General features: G+C 30.0%; 1 protein-coding gene across 1 annotated transcript; it reads left to right on the top strand.

The window, feature by feature from the left end:
- The first annotated feature begins 210 nt into the window (after positions 1–210).
- On the top strand, positions 211–12076 carry sll (adenosine 3'-phospho 5'-phosphosulfate transporter 1). The gene is made up of 3 exons (XM_035352241.2): positions 211–366; positions 877–1019; positions 5273–12076. The coding sequence occupies exons 2-3, from the start codon at positions 890–892 to the stop codon at positions 6355–6357; spliced, it is 1215 nt and encodes a 404-aa protein (XP_035208132.1). The 5' UTR covers positions 211–366; positions 877–889; the 3' UTR covers positions 6358–12076.
- The last annotated feature ends 3846 nt before the right edge of the window (positions 12077–15922 follow it).

Here is a 15922-nt window from a genome sequence, read left to right as displayed (position 1 = left end):
TAATCTTGATATATTATAAGTATTTACAAATAAATGCTTAATAAATTGTTAGTTGATGAAAGAAGTAGTGAATAACGCTATGTGTAACCCTGTAGATAAAAGTTTGTAACAGCAAATTCTTTTACATTCATTTTAGAGCATTTATTTTCGCATATATGACCCTACTATTCTTATGCGGGATGCTAGCGCCATCTGTGGCAAGTAGGTAGGTCACAAATGCGATCAATGGCAGGGAACGAAGCTGTCAGTCGACAAACTGCTGATTGCTATAAACATTACTTCCGAGACATGTTAAGAGATGACCGGTGTGAAAGGTGCTAATAAATGTCTGCATGCCAATGTTGTCCAAGGATCGTTTATCTTTTGGTAAGGGAAAGAATCCCACAGATATATTATTAACATAGTTATTCGTTTAAAAAAATTGATATTTCATGCATGAGTCAAATGTTTGAAAATTTCCTATGAAGCATGTATTAGAAATGCTACTAATGTTAATTATTCTGTGTAAGACCCTGACATCTACTAAAAGTGAATCTACATATTTATTTCTTTGATGAATTTCTAATCGTATAAGTATGGGTCAATTTTTTTTTTAATTCCCTGCAGCAATACATATATAGTCGAATACATGTTTGATATGACTTATGTGTGTGTGTGTATTTAATGCTGTTTTGTGTTTTGGAACTTTTTTTTAATAGTATATGACTGTTATGTACTATATTTATATGCGATTGATTGCATTTCGAAATTATATTTTGATAAGGAAATTTTAAAGCATAAGTTAAGAAATATTTTTTTTTTTTCTCTAAATTTTTCAGATCTCTATATTTTAAACCGTTTAAAGTATTAAAGTAATTTTTCCTCTTTTGCTTTCAGAAATTCGAAAATCATGTCTGTGGAATGGATGGAATCATGGGTTTTCAGACTGTGCCTAAATTTACTTGGATATGCAACTGTTGCTATTCCTGGTGCTCTTTTAGTACAGTATTCAAAACATGCAAAGTTTCTTGATGCTCCTGGTGAGATTTTGTTTATCTTTAAAAGCTGCTTGCACTTATTATTTCATCCTAAGTATAAAGTATTTGGTGCAGTAAAGTAAACAACCCATGTATTAGATTTCATGTTCAAGTATGATGAAACTTAATATATAATATATATAAGCATGATTTCAAGTCAATTTGTTCTATGGAGATGAGAGGTCCTTGGAAAGCATTATTGTTAATGATATTCAATATTATTATGCACTTGGAAATGCTGGTCATTTTCAGAAGTTATCAAAAGCAAAATTTTTTATTCATGATAAAAAGCTCTGCTGAAATGATTTTTGACAGGAATCAGATTTGTGTAGGGATAAGACATTATTAATTTTGAAAATCAAAAATTAATATCTCTTTAAAACTTACTTCTGTTTAAAGACTTTATAAAGTTTAGAAAGTCTGAAGATTTTGAAAAATGACATTTAGAAAAATATAAAAGTCCAAGTGTTTTATAATAGTCACATTTGTTTTTTAAAATTAAATCTGTGTCTATATTAAGTAAGTGTAATGACAGAAGAGAAACATGCCTTAAGTAAATCATAAAAAGTCTTTTTATGATAAGTAAGTGTATCTAGTGTTTTATGTGCTGCATACTAGTGAGTTGAATTTTATTACCTTTGGTAAAACTAATTGGCCTAGCAGACTATAGGTTTTAGTTTTTATATTTTTTATTTTGGCAATCATTTAAGCACTTTGAAGTTTAGCCTTCCGTTCATTTATAGGCAGTGGAGTAACTGTTTGAATGGTACATACATTATATTTTGAAAAATACCAGCTCAGTTCTTTTAAAGCATATAAATTAGCTTATACTAATTGGCAATTTGTCATTAAACATAGGTCATTTGTGTGGCCGTTTTAACTTACATGCACAAGTATGGTGTCTGCTTACAGATCTGTTATAAACCTGAGATATTTCATTTTCATATATGTTAAAAAATGAGAGAAATGTTACCAGTTTTGTAGAGAATGTTGATTTTTTTTTTTTTTTTTTTTTTCATATTTGAATGCAAGCTGTTCTTTTTGGGAGGGGGGGAGATGTACAGTTGAAAAGTTATGGGTTAACGTTCTTACTGTCATTATTATTATTTTTTTTTTCTCATTAGTCAGGATGTAAGGAATAATGTTAAAAAATACGCTTTCATTTTCATTCATTTAAACTCAGTTAAAACACAGATTCATGGTAGTTTGTGGTAGTTTAAATTTAATTGTATAAGTTGGTGGTTATTAATAGTAATTACAGTCAAAAGACAAATCAAGGCTCACTAAACAGTTTCTGATAATCCAAATTTAGAAAATAATTAGCATCAATTAAAATCTAAAATTGATGTTCATCTTTTTCTAAATCTGCATCAATTTAAGGGAAGAATAAGTTCAAAAAACAGTCATAATGTATGCTTTTGTTTTTTTCACTACATGTTACAGTGAAACATATAAAAGTTATATGAGAAAGAACAGACATTTCAGTAATTGATTTTCCGAAAATAGTTATAGTCTTTTAAGGGAGAATAAAATTACACATATGGCAATGGGCTTGAAAAAATGCATTGTGAACAGAATATGTTATGAATTGTGGTATCAAAATGAGAATCAATTTTTGTTCTGTTTATCCAATAGAATACAGTAAATAAAAATGCCGAATTATGTTTGAACTGGCAGTTGCTAGTTATTTTTTGTTTGTTTCTTTTCAAATGAACAGTAGGTAAGTAATTTATGATTAAGGGAGGAGAGTTGGAGGTGTGTTATAATTGTTGATAGTGATAGTTCCAGAATTGATGCAGGCAGTGCCAATATTCTGGTTGACAGAATTTAAGGGTAACAAAATTTTTAGAATTTTCAGGGCAGAAGAATTTAGAAGCCAATGCATGATTGCATCACATGGCAAAATGACCAGCACTGACCCTGTGTTACTATTGTGATAACTGAAGTGATTGGTGTCTAATTGTGCTTGTGAAGTTTGTGTTTAAAGTTTTTTTTATATGCAAGGAATTAATGAAGTAAATATTCTTAGTAGATTTAATGGTTGATCTTTACAATATGGTAACTGGTAGTTTGGTGACATTTTGGAGGCAATAAAGGTTACTACCTGGGACTTTGGTAATAATGTGAGCAGTACTCAGTTCAGATTACGCATTATTTTGTGTGAGGGAAATGAGAGATCATGGGATATGTCATGTGATATTAATGGACGAATTACGGTTCTTTAATCGGAAAAGGGGGGAAATCAGGAAATTTTGTATTTGGCTTTATTCTGTGTTGTGTGAAACAGTGTTCGTGAATTTTTGGATTCCATGGCCGTAACTAAAGTGAATTCGAAATGGGTATTTATGTATGTATTAATTTAATGTATGTGCTCATTTATATTTTAAGTAGTGTTTTTGAATTTAATTATATTTTAATTAAATGATAGTTATTTTGTGAATTTTATGTTTGTAGGAATTTGGTATACGTTTAAGTTGAAGTAAACGTGCATGGAAATAATTTAAATATTTGACACTCAGTATTTGTAATGTTTGCGGTATGAATTCGTTGGTGACGTTTATAATATAATAGATGATTTAGAGGTAAAAGTTTTTGGATATTTTATTTATTTTATATGTGGAAATGTTCATATTTGGAAAGGGTATATACTTTTTCGCGATCAGGTAATTTCATATATGTTCTTTTTACCGGGTTTAAAGATTTAGAAAATTGTCATGCATTTTCGTGAAATTTTTTTAATTTATGAGAAAAAAGCGGTGTACATGGATATAGTGAAGAGTGTGTGCAATGCCATTTTTGTGCAATTCTGGGATGTTTTTTTTCAGTGAAAATAAGTCGACGTGTACATGGTTTACGTGTATGTGTTATTTTGAAAAATGTGCAAGGAGTTTGCTATTGTGCACTTTTTCCCAATTTTGCAGTGAATATTTTTCATGATTAAGCAGTTTTGTTAGATAAAATTTCTAGCCTAAGTGTAATTCGGCTAGTAGATTGTTGGAAGAAGTGTTCAGTAGATAAAAAGAAAAGAAACATGTCTTTACTTCATAAAGACAAAATGGCGGTGGGGAAAAAAAAATAGAGGGTTGCTGTAAGAGAGTTTGTCGCCAAATTTTCACCAAAAAATCGCCAAGTTACCATAATGTAAAGATCAACCGATTTAATATTCTTTGATTGTGATAGGGGATAGTTTGTTCTCTGATAATAACCCTATCTAAATACAGAAGGATAATTATACTCATGAGAAAGCAGGATTATTATATAAAATCTTTAACATTTAAGTTTTAGTTGATATTTACATTTATTTATATTTCAACTGAAAACATTAATGACAATTCGATAATTTGTTTCTTGTGGTAAATAATTTTTTATCAGTAATACATCCTCTTGTTACACCCTTTTCTCTGCCTTTACTTGCTGATTTGAATATTAAATACTTTCAAAGATACTTGTAATAATTTTTGAGATTTTGTAAACTGTAGTCACATTTTGGGAAAATTTGTCTTGCATTACTTATTGCACTAAATGGAAATAAATCATATAGCTGTCATACATTAATTTAACTTCCTTGAAACCAGTTTTCTACTGCTGTTGCTATGGTTTATTTATTTTCTTTTTAATCATTAAAATTATTTCTTAAGTGATATATAATTTAACTGCTTTGAGAATTATCACATTTGTGACCTATTGGCTATATACCTTAAAAACTGTCTTTGGAAAGCAGAATTTTTTATTTTATTATTTTTAAAATCTGAGAGAATCATAATTAAGATGTCTGAAAGGAGACTGTGTGTGTAAGTTAAAAAACTAACAGTTTGGTGCATTTTAAGTAAGTAAAACAAGATTGAGCCCATGGTTAATTAAAGACAGATTTATTCTGGTTATATCAGCAGGGTAGATACTTTATTGACAAGTTATTATCAGTGGATGTTTTGTGTCAGTTAATTTTTAAGTACCAAATATTTGAATAGTCATGTACTGCTTTCTGCATTAATTCCTTTAGTATGAATTACTTCATACTAAAGGATTAATTCCTTTAGTATGAAGTACTATCTCTATTTTTTGTCATGTTTTTTTTAGGGGGCAGAACAGGAAATATTTTCATATATTTTCATTTTATGTAGAAATATTTTTAGGTATAGATATGACATACAAAACCTGGTGAAATGAATAATGTATGTACTAGCAAGTATTTTTGCATTACAGCTTTTTTGATTTATTTAGTAAAGGATATCTTTTTCTTATATTTTATTTTTTAGATAATTGGTTCTTGAAATATGTGAAACTTTTTGTTCGTGGTCAAGAAGATACAAGGCTGAATGAAGCAGCAGGAAATACTACTAACGTTAAGTATAAACGATCCACATTTCAAAAAGCAGTCACTATTATGTCTTGCTTTGCTGGACTTCAGATATCGTACTTAACCTGGGGAATTTTGCAAGAGAAGATAATGACTCAAGAATATCACAGTTCAAATGGTGACACTGAAAAATTTTCAGACTCTCAGTTTTTAGTATTTGTAAATCGTGTTCTTGCATTTATTTTTGCTGGTACTTATGTTGTTGTATCAAATCAACCAAAGCACATAGCTCCACTGTATAAATATTCATATTGTTCATTTTCAAATATTATGAGTAGTTGGTTTCAATATGAGGCTCTTAAATTTGTTAGCTTTCCAACTCAAGTTCTTGCTAAAGCATCAAAAATTATTCCTGTGATGATTATGGGCAAAATTATATCAAAGAAAGCATACAAATATCATGAATATGCCACTGCAGTTGCTATATCTATTGGTACTGCAATATTTCTCTTGTCGGGTAAAAAACAAGATGATATTGCTTCTTCAACTACAGCATCTGGAGTCGCTATTCTTCTTGCATATATTGTTAGTGATAGTTTCACTTCTAATTGGCAGAGTGCTCTATTTAAGCAGTACCATATGACGTCTGTGCAAATGATGTGTGGAGTGAATTTTTTTTCTTGCATTTTTACATCAATATCATTGTTACAACAAGGCGGATTTGTGAGATCTTTCTTATTTTTGTTGAAATTTTCAAGCTTTTTATGGGATTGTATATTGCTGTCAATATGTTCTGCTGTAGGCCAGCTCTTTATTTTTTATACAATATCGGAATTTGGACCTGTAGCTTTTGTTATAATAATGACTGTAAGACAAATTCTTGCTATTTTATTATCATGCTTAATTTATCATCATACTCTGACTTTAAGTCGAGTGTTTGGAGTATTCATAGTGTTTTCTACTATATTTTTACGAATATATTTGAACCACAGAACAAAGCTTTTGCCTGTTAAAATTGTTGTTGAAAATAATCAACAAGTGTAATATCTAAGTCGCATTTTACTATTCAGATCTGCCATATAAATATTCTTTTTAGACTGTTTGTTACTTTTGAATATTTTATCTTGTTTGTTATTTATTGTAAATGAATCTTTGTATTTTAATTTATCTTTTTTTCATGATACTGTATTAGAAAAAGGTTTGTATGCAGTTGAAAAATTAAAAGCATAGTTTTTTAAAAGAAAGGATTATTTAATTTTGTATTTAACTAAGTAGTATGATTTTATTCAAGTAAATATGCAAATGATTCCAGTCATTGTGCTAGTAATATATATATATTCTAATTTTATGTAAGTGTCTTCCGGCACGATTTTATGTTCACAAAATATATAGCATCAGTTATCAAAGTAACTAAAAGTTAAAAATTTTGCTTATTAAAATTTGCGATTAATTGTTTTAATAATGAAAAGCAATAACAAAAATTATTATAAATGATATTTTTCATTCCATAGTTATAGGGTATTAAACTTGTAAAATGGATTAAGGATTATTCTAGAGCCGGGACTTATTTACTGTAAGATCAAAACTTTACCTCAAAATAGAATTTTCTAATATTATTCCATTAAATTATTGCCAAGAAATGAATAAAAATAAATTGTGAACAGTTTTTATTGTTTTAGAATTACAGAATTTCAAATTAATCTCCAAATGACGAATTTATTCTAAACACTAGGAATATATGTATTTTTGTTAATGGTGGCCACTGGTTAATTTTTTGGCTTTTGCCACTACTAAGGCCAGAAGTGGTGGTCATTTTATTAGAGCCACCTAATAGATGTCCAGCGTTACTTCTTACGAGGGGACAGACAATGTTCTATGCCTTCTCTACGATTCAAACCTAGGCTATTCAGAACCGCAGTCAGCTTTCCTAGAAATATAATACAGTGAAGTTTGTTGTAAACTTTAAGTAATCTTGAAAGATTATTGAAATAATTTTTTCTCTCAAAATGGATGTTTATGTTTTATCAAAAATTAACTGAGCCAAGAATCTAGTCCCGAAGTGTCCCTTTTCTCCAAACTTCAATTTTAATATAATTATTTCCATGTTATTAAATCATTCCTATAGCAAGAACACGAATTCAAACTCTAGCTCAAAATTATGATTATCTATGACATTGTTCTCCATTTCATGACATCTATGAAATTATGATTAAACTGGAATTTTGTTGACTATTTTCCGTTTGTTAATGTTATGGCAGAGATTAGTCAAATAAAAACATAAATTATGGTGTAAATAAGTTTAATTTCCCTATCGTGTTTAGGTATTTATAAATAATTATGGTACATAAGTATTGACACAACCACATATACATAATTTGGGATTATTTTTAATAACTTTAATTGCAAAATTTTATGTATTTATTACATACATTTTTCATTCATTTTTTATTTCTTAATTAGGTATTTATTCTGAAACTCGATCAATAAACCTATTTACATGCATTTTTTTTCTTTTGTTTTGGTGGAAATTCGAATAGATTCAGAACAATTGTTCCTTTTAGTGATTTATAACCAAATATTCTAATCTCGCAAAAATTTTGCTGGATTTTCTTGTACTGTAGACATATTTTAAAATAAGGGCTATTTTAAAATAAATAGATATTTAAAAATAATTCCCTTAAGGGCATATTTTAAAATTGAGTTTAAAAAAAATATCATGATTTGTCTGTAAAACTTTTTGGAACATGGAACATAACAAAAAGGATGCTTATCTTTAGAAGTCAAACAACAAAAATCAGCGTTATATTTTCAAATTTTCACAGGAAAATTTGAAAATATAACACTGACTTTTGTTGTTTGACTTCTAAATTAATTCAGTGTTTTTTTAAATTTTCCAATTAATAGTAATTTCCTATTATCTGAACCTGATATATTAGCACTTGTTCACAGCATTACTTGGTTTGGAGACATTTTACCATCAATGCAGTTCTCCCATTAAATGCCTGCTTTTAGTGCTGTGTTGATAAAATAGTTCAGTCTTATCATTGTTGAAGATATGAAATAGCTGCTATAAATCCTTAGACTCTCCAAATATAAGTAATATGACATCATTTCTTGATCCACAGACTTCATTTTCCCACCAATATTTTCAACTCTAATGTTTTTCCCACTTGTAATGTCAAACCTCTTAATACCTTCTCCTTAATTTTGTTCATGAGCAATTCAGCCTTGTTCAGTTCGCAAGTAATTTCACAAGTAAATCAGCCTTGGTCTTTAGCACTGGCTTGTTGAGAGAGACTTGTAAAAATTTCTGAAGTGTAAACCACTAAAATAACTTTATTAAGTAACCAAAATCTTTTTATTTAAAATTTATTTCATACTTCCCTTATTTGTATTCAAAGTAGTTAAAATTTTTTGTGTTTTAAGATGTTATTTATGGTTTGTTTACTTAAACTGTATTTCCAATGCACACTAGTTCTTAAAAAAAAAAAAAAAAAAAAAAAAAAAAACTACATGTATTGCAACTAATACATGTAATAAGAAACATAATTCCATATTTTTATGAAATATATATTAAACTGAATATGCTATTTTTTGTTGCATAGAATGAAATTTTAGTTAAAGTATTTTGCTATATGGTGGTGTACAACATTTTAAACATTTTAAAATCCATTTATGGCATTTATTTTTCATTGTCTTGTTTTGTTCAAGAAATATTTGTACTGTAAAATATGATTTCTTTTTCACTTTAAGAAATCTGAATCTCCTAACTTTGATCACTCTTTTTTAATGAATATTTTAGTTAAGTAAAGATTTGTGCAGGCTATGTTAGAGTGCTGAATGTTGAAAGTATGAACAGTTAAGAAATATAGTAATACTCCTTGTAAAACAATTCATCTTCCCCCTTTTCTATTTCTAGGAATAGTTTTTAACTGTCTACTTATTTTGAAGTTTTTCTTTAAGGAGTGATTTTAAAACACATTAATGTAAGAAAAAAGTTAAATCTTTAAGCTTAAGAATTTTAGGAATTTCTTAGGTTTAAAAAGACTTTTTTTTTTAATTGAAATACTCTCTTTGAATTTAATCTAAATATTTTTAAGTATTTAAAAAGTCTATATATACAGTACAAAGTCCGTAATCTGGAATGATCTATAATCCAGACCTCAAAGCCACAAACTTTTTTGTATGCTTTACACATGCGCGTTGGGAGGATGTGTCTACAGATATGTTAAAAATGCTTGGCATAATTTATCGCCATCTACCATATTTCATGGTGAGGATAATGAAGATGATAGCCGGGAATTTGAAGGTTTTTGGAAATCGCAAACCAAAGGTGAAATTTTCCAGTTATTGGATTTTGTAAAGAAATGTGGAGAAGCAGTAATAAATGAAGATGAATAACAGAAGTTTTTTACAGCGATGACAATGCCCCAATCATTAATCAATTAACGGATGGCGAAATCTATAGTATCCAGAAAATACCACTTCCGATAGGTGGAACTTTGTAACTGAACAAGAAATTGTCTGTTTATAGAATTAAAGAGAAAGTATTAGCACAAAAAACAGAGCAACTTAAACATAGAATATTATATTTAGCAACTTAAACATAGAACTTATATTGAAAGAAATGTTTAATAAAGTAAACAAATAAATATATAGCTTTTTTTTTTTTTTTTTTTTTTGTAAATTTTGATACCCTTTAGATCATAATTGCTCTTTATTTCATAAATTATTATTATCATATTTTTAATTGCGTAATATCTGCATGCCATCTTACCAGATTTAAAGTGATGTTCTATAATCCGGAAAAAACCCTAATCTGGAATCGCCGAAATCCCAACGAGTCTGGATTATGGACTTTGTACTGTATATATAAATTTTTGGGTAAAAAATAATAAATTATAAGGGAGTTTATAGAAAGACTTCAGATGTAACTATCTCCTTAGATAGAAATTCATTTGTGAACTATGTAATTTAGCAATGAAAAAAAAATTTTTCTTTTCAATAATCATAAATTTTCCCATTGTATTAATTTATGATAATTAAAAATACTTTATTTTTGCTGTTCATAGTACTTCATTATTCCATATCACAAGTTTGTGTTTTCTCATGCAAATGTTTGATATTCTTTAAAATTAAAATTTCTGTCATATAAATGTAATAGTTAACTATGAAGTATTCGCTTTCTGTATCAAAGTGTGGTTTTGATTTTGTTTAATATAAAAAATTTTTGAAAATGATCAAACATGCATTACATTATTTTGTAATTTATTTTGTTTTGCTCAGTTTCTGGGACGAGGTATTTGTATTAAATTTGGGTGAAACTTAAAAACTAATTGTCACCTTCTTGCACTGGAATGATTTGCTGGAAATCGAGGTTATAATGAAGAATAAAGAAGGCATAGTTCAGTAACTGTAGCCTGTTAGCATAGGAAAAGTATGTTTTTACAACTGAAACTATAATAAAAAACTAAGCTTTTTGATACAAGTAAACAAGGGACTGAAAGAAATTAATTTTATTTATAAGATAGCCAGACTGAAACATAAACCTCAGAATTTGTTTGGATCACTGTTAAGTTTCATTTTATGTTTAAATATATTTTTTCTCTCCTTCAAAAGATATCAGCATAGGTCTTTCAGTTATTTTCATTAATTATAAGAAAGGACATTTTACTTTAATAATTCAAGCTAATTTCAATCATTCTCTATCTGTTTGGGATGCCTTTTGTATCATATCTGTGTAATTAATAGAGTATTTGACGACAGTGCCATTTACATGAAAATGTTATGAACATATTTTATGTTTGGTTTACAGGAAGGTAATAATTTTCAGTTTGATATTGATATTTTTGCTGTTCATTAACTCTGTCCTTGTTAGTAGAGGTTCATCTTCTGAATTTAAGTAAAGCTTTTTATATTTCACATTTGCTTATTTTCAGAAATATCTTAATTTAAATTTTTGATCTGATGGTGGCATACTTAATTTAATAGCTCAATGCATTTGAGTTATGAACATTCTTTAGGAAGTTTATGAATTTATTTTAGGTTTGTTTAAACATGATTATTTCAATGTACATTAGAATTTTCCTAAACATAAAACAGGATGCATAAAGCAGGATATGCATAAGATAGAAATCTATCTGATGTCTAATGTGAAAGAAGGCAAATTTGAGAAATATAATTAAAGTGAACTTTATGTAATCTAGAAATTTTTTTAAATGGAATGTATATTGGGTGCTCAGTATATTTGTAAATAACTGCTTAAATATTATTCTAAATAACTGCTTTCATTCTTTTAAATTTATAGAAATGGATAAAAATAAAAGCCATCACATATCAAATATTTCAAATCAAGTTATTTGAAACATATTCATTAATAAATTTTGCAGTAATTTATTCCTTGTACCAGGGTAGATGTTTGTTAATTTTGTAAATATGCTTTCAACATAGCTGTTTAAAGAGAAATTTTGCAATTTGACATTTTTTATAGCAGTCAGTGTATGTTTGGCATTAAGAAATGCATGATTTTTGTAATTGTGAAGATGTTTACGTGAAAATGTCATTTTAGCAAAAAGGTATGAGTTGAATTTTGGAATGCATGCTTTTATTTTATATGTTTTTTATATTTCCTGTGATTTTAAAAGCCGCTGTTCATAAAGTTTTAAAAAGTTTATTCCATGTATGAGTTTTGGAGACATGAGCCTATAGAAATAAAAATATTGTAAATCTGTTTTAATTTTATTAAAAAACTATTCTTTATTGATTCTAAAGTTGAGAATCTTATTTAGCACTGAAAATTTGCTCTTTCAGTATACAACATTCTATAAGAAAAAACTGGTAATAATGAAGATTCTTTTTTGTTATATGTGGATTGCACAATTTCATATTCCTTAAAATTTTAAATGCATATTTTCATAGTAGCAACTTAAAATCGTAACTTACATAGCCAAAATAAATTAATGCTAAGAAAATTCTTCTCTCACTTGAAATCTAGGAATCAGGTTCGATGCATATCCTATTTAGTGTTGTAACAGTTTTTGATGTTATGCTTCTTATTGATAGATGATGATTGTAAATCACACGTTTCCTTCAAACTTGCAGTTCCATAAGGGATTTTTCTAGTTTAAAATTTGACTTTTTATTTTCAGCAAGTTGATCCTTTTCAGAACAGAGTTAACTTCCAGATTTATAATGCAAAAGTTCATGAAACTTGCTTTCAAGCAGAATAACTTTCCTGACGCTTGATTGTTCTTGAAGAATGCACATATAGAACTCGTGCACTTTTCCCAAATTTAAAAATGATCAATGATTAATTTTTATTTCATACTCACTAAGTATTTAAATATAACGAATTGTGTAAAAAGTTTGTACATATGACAAGTACTTACAATGAATTTAAAATATTTAGACCTATCCCGAGAGTCCGGCTGCTCTGATTTTCGCCGCCCACGTGCTTTTACGTGCTGCATCCCGCTAGGAACATCCCTGGAACTGATACAAAAACCCTTTCAAGCAGTTTCTTCTTTTCTATACAGTATACATTATTGTTCAAAAACACTGCAATATTAAGAAGTGCATAAATTACAATAATACAATTATATTAAATAATAAAGATATTACAGGAATAAATACATATAATGATTATGTAAAAATGATTAAAATTTCAAAACGAAGTCGAAAGGAACATCATCTAATATTTCCCCCCTCCTTTGGCATTATAATTGATCATACGTGGCGTAATAGCAAACGATGCAAATTTTGAATGGCTTATTGCTGAGGGTCATTCTATGCACACTGTTGGGCATTAAAATGGCTAAAATGTGAAGGTGGCATCAAATTGGAAACAAGTATCAAATTGACATGAAGGAATATGCAAATGATTAGCATTCCAACACACGCTCCTAAAGAAGGTATGGGTAACGCCATCTACATTGGGTCTGATGGAAAAAGTACATAATGGGTTTTTTATTTTGAAATCGCATATGAATGTTGGTTGTTTGTGTAAAGGCTTTGTTATGCCTCTTATAAGAAAGTGAAACTCCTGTCAGCATGTGTCCATATTCTGCAGTGGCTGAACGTGGTCTACGGGGACTGCGACTTGTTGTTCTGGCTCTTGTTGCTGCTCGTGTTGTTTGGGATCCTTTGACTGTCAAACGAATATAGAATCGATGGATCCAGAATCGAGGAATGCTATGCAAGATCTCAGCGGGCAAGAGGATAGACATGTCCTCTCAGCCTTTCGAAATCGTACAACCATGCTAATGTACCTTTAGTCAGGAATTTGGATCATGTGGCAGAGACAAGTACATCTACAGTGGTGTGACAAGCAATGACCCTGAACATGGGAGTGGCACCACATTGTCTTTTCAGACGAATCGTAGTTTTGGATACAGCATCGTGATGGGTGCTTCCTTGTGTATTGAGGAGAACAAATGTTGCCAGCTCATGTTCATCATTGTCACACAAGCCCAGTATTTGACATACTAGTGTGGGGTGCCATTGCGTCCATGCCGGTCGCCTATTATTTGCATAGCTGGTAGTATGGCTATCTGCTTTTACATTTCTGACGTATTAAGGCCTGTGGCTGTGCCTTCTCTTCAAGTCATGCAGACGCCATCTTTTAGCAAGATAATGCTGAACCTATGTTGCCCGTGATCTTCTGACCTTTCTCGATGTCCACTTCTGCCCTGGTCTGCATGTTTTTGTAGATCTCTTACTCATTGAAAATATCTGGAGACATGTATATGATCACTCACCAGCCACTATGGTTGATAAACTCCAAGTACAGAGAAGCCGCCTGGAGTGAAGTACACTTAGCTGTCGTATAACCTCTATTTGACTTTATGTCTAGCCAGATTACATTTATTGTTGGTACCAGAGGTGACAGTTCTGTGTACTAAATTCTGCATGCAGTGTTTCTATAAGCAACTGCAAGTTTAATCTCTTCTTTCTCCCATTATAGTGTACACTGGTTGTCCTATCAAGACCGCTCAATCTGTGCTCAGCCAGATTCTTTTCTTGAAATACGTAAAAATTCCCAAAGAGCTATACCTATGTGATCCATAGTTTGCGGATAAATGGGAAAAAAAGTATGAAGTCATATTAGGTGCAAGACAAAAAACTGTAGGAATGATGGACATCGGTATTTGCATATGTTTTACATAGGAAGATGTTCAGAATGCCCTTCGCAATTATCGAGGTATGCATGCACGCTCCGTCCGCAAGGTATTTGCAATGAAAGCGTTATCGGCTTCATGTTGTGCAATATCGATGTTCATGTTTTCACTAAAGTTTTTTTTTCTTGCACGGGATATGATATCATACTTTTCATTAGCATTTGTCATGAAAAATATGGCCGTATAAGTACAGTTCTTTGAGCATTTTTTATGTATTCCAAGCGAGGAAGTTTGCTGTGCATAATTTGGGCGGTCTCGATTAGATACTCTGTATGTACAGTAAGACTCCGCTTAACGCTGTTTCGGTTTAGACCGCTCTTTTATTTCAACCTGGGGATTTCCCGAAATTGCTCGCAGCACTATGGGGATTTCCCGAAATTGTGCGCAGCGCTAGGTGTCCAAATAACATATCCGAAACAGTGTAGTTGTGTTTCTTGTTTGGTGCGGTGCTTTACGGACGCATTTTTATCATTTGAAACATTTGTTGACATTATTGTAAGTATAAATTTATATAATACTATAACGATTAATACAGTGACAAATATTATGATCTTTAGTTTTTATCATGGGTGATAATAAAAAACAAGAAAAGAAAGCAACCAGAAAAAGCATTTCACTGGAAACTAAAATGCAAGTGATTAGAAGAGTAGATTCTGGGGAACGTCAATTGAATTTGCAACTTCAACAATATGGACAATTCTTAAGAATAAAGAAAAAATACTGTCATCGGCAACTGCAACTACGTCAAGCTCTGCAACTAGAATTACCCCTTCTAGAAATAACATTATAGAGGAAATGGAAAAACGACTGTCTATATGTATTGACGACGAAATTGAACGCAATATGCCATTAAGCCAATCTATCATAATGCCTTCTTGACAAAAAGACAGAAAATTAGAAACACAGAATAGACTAAATGATCTGACTGAGAATTTTATTTGTTTTTATACGTATATTCGTTTATATTGTTCTTATTTTTGTAAGAAATAAATGTTTGGTTTTATTTTTATTAAAAAAAAACATTAATACCTAACCAATTTTCTACCCATCTTCCTCTAACCCCATTATTTACATGTTAAGATAGCCTCGTTTAGAGCTGTTTCGCATTACGCTGTACTTTGATGGAACGTATCCCTCTCGTTAAGCGGGGTCTTACTGTACAATAAATAAGATTCTACTATTTATTTATTTTTTCCCCTGGTGCAGCAATTTTAATGCCCACTAGTGTAGACTGAAGAAAAATTTAGAAACTGTAGCATTCAATGAAACTGTACCCTCAAATGAATTTTCCAAAAATAGTTTTAAGGATATTATGGCTCCATATACCAGCCTAGGTAAAGTAAATGGCTATAAAATGCCCATACTTAGAGATACCGGTGCAACTTTGGATTTAATTTGCCAAAAGTATGTACAGCTTTCCATGTATGCGGGTG

This window comes from Stegodyphus dumicola, chromosome 4 (assembly GCF_044657685.1).
Source record: "Stegodyphus dumicola isolate Sdum_Otavi_A_Nest chromosome 4, ASM4465768v1".
In the NCBI taxonomy this organism is placed as follows: Eukaryota; Metazoa; Arthropoda; class Arachnida; order Araneae; family Eresidae; genus Stegodyphus; species Stegodyphus dumicola.
This window is presented reverse-complemented; position numbering and strand designations above follow the sequence as displayed.

Excerpts from the sequence above, each read along its gene's own strand:
- sll (XM_035352241.2), top strand. The coding sequence starts at position 890 with ATGTCTGTGGAATGGATGGAATCATGGGTTTTCAGACTGTGCCTAAAT. Across the intron at positions 1,020-5,272 it reads AAAGTTTCTTGATGCTCCTG|ATAATTGGTTCTTGAAATAT; the intron begins GTGAGATTTTGT and ends TTTATTTTTTAG.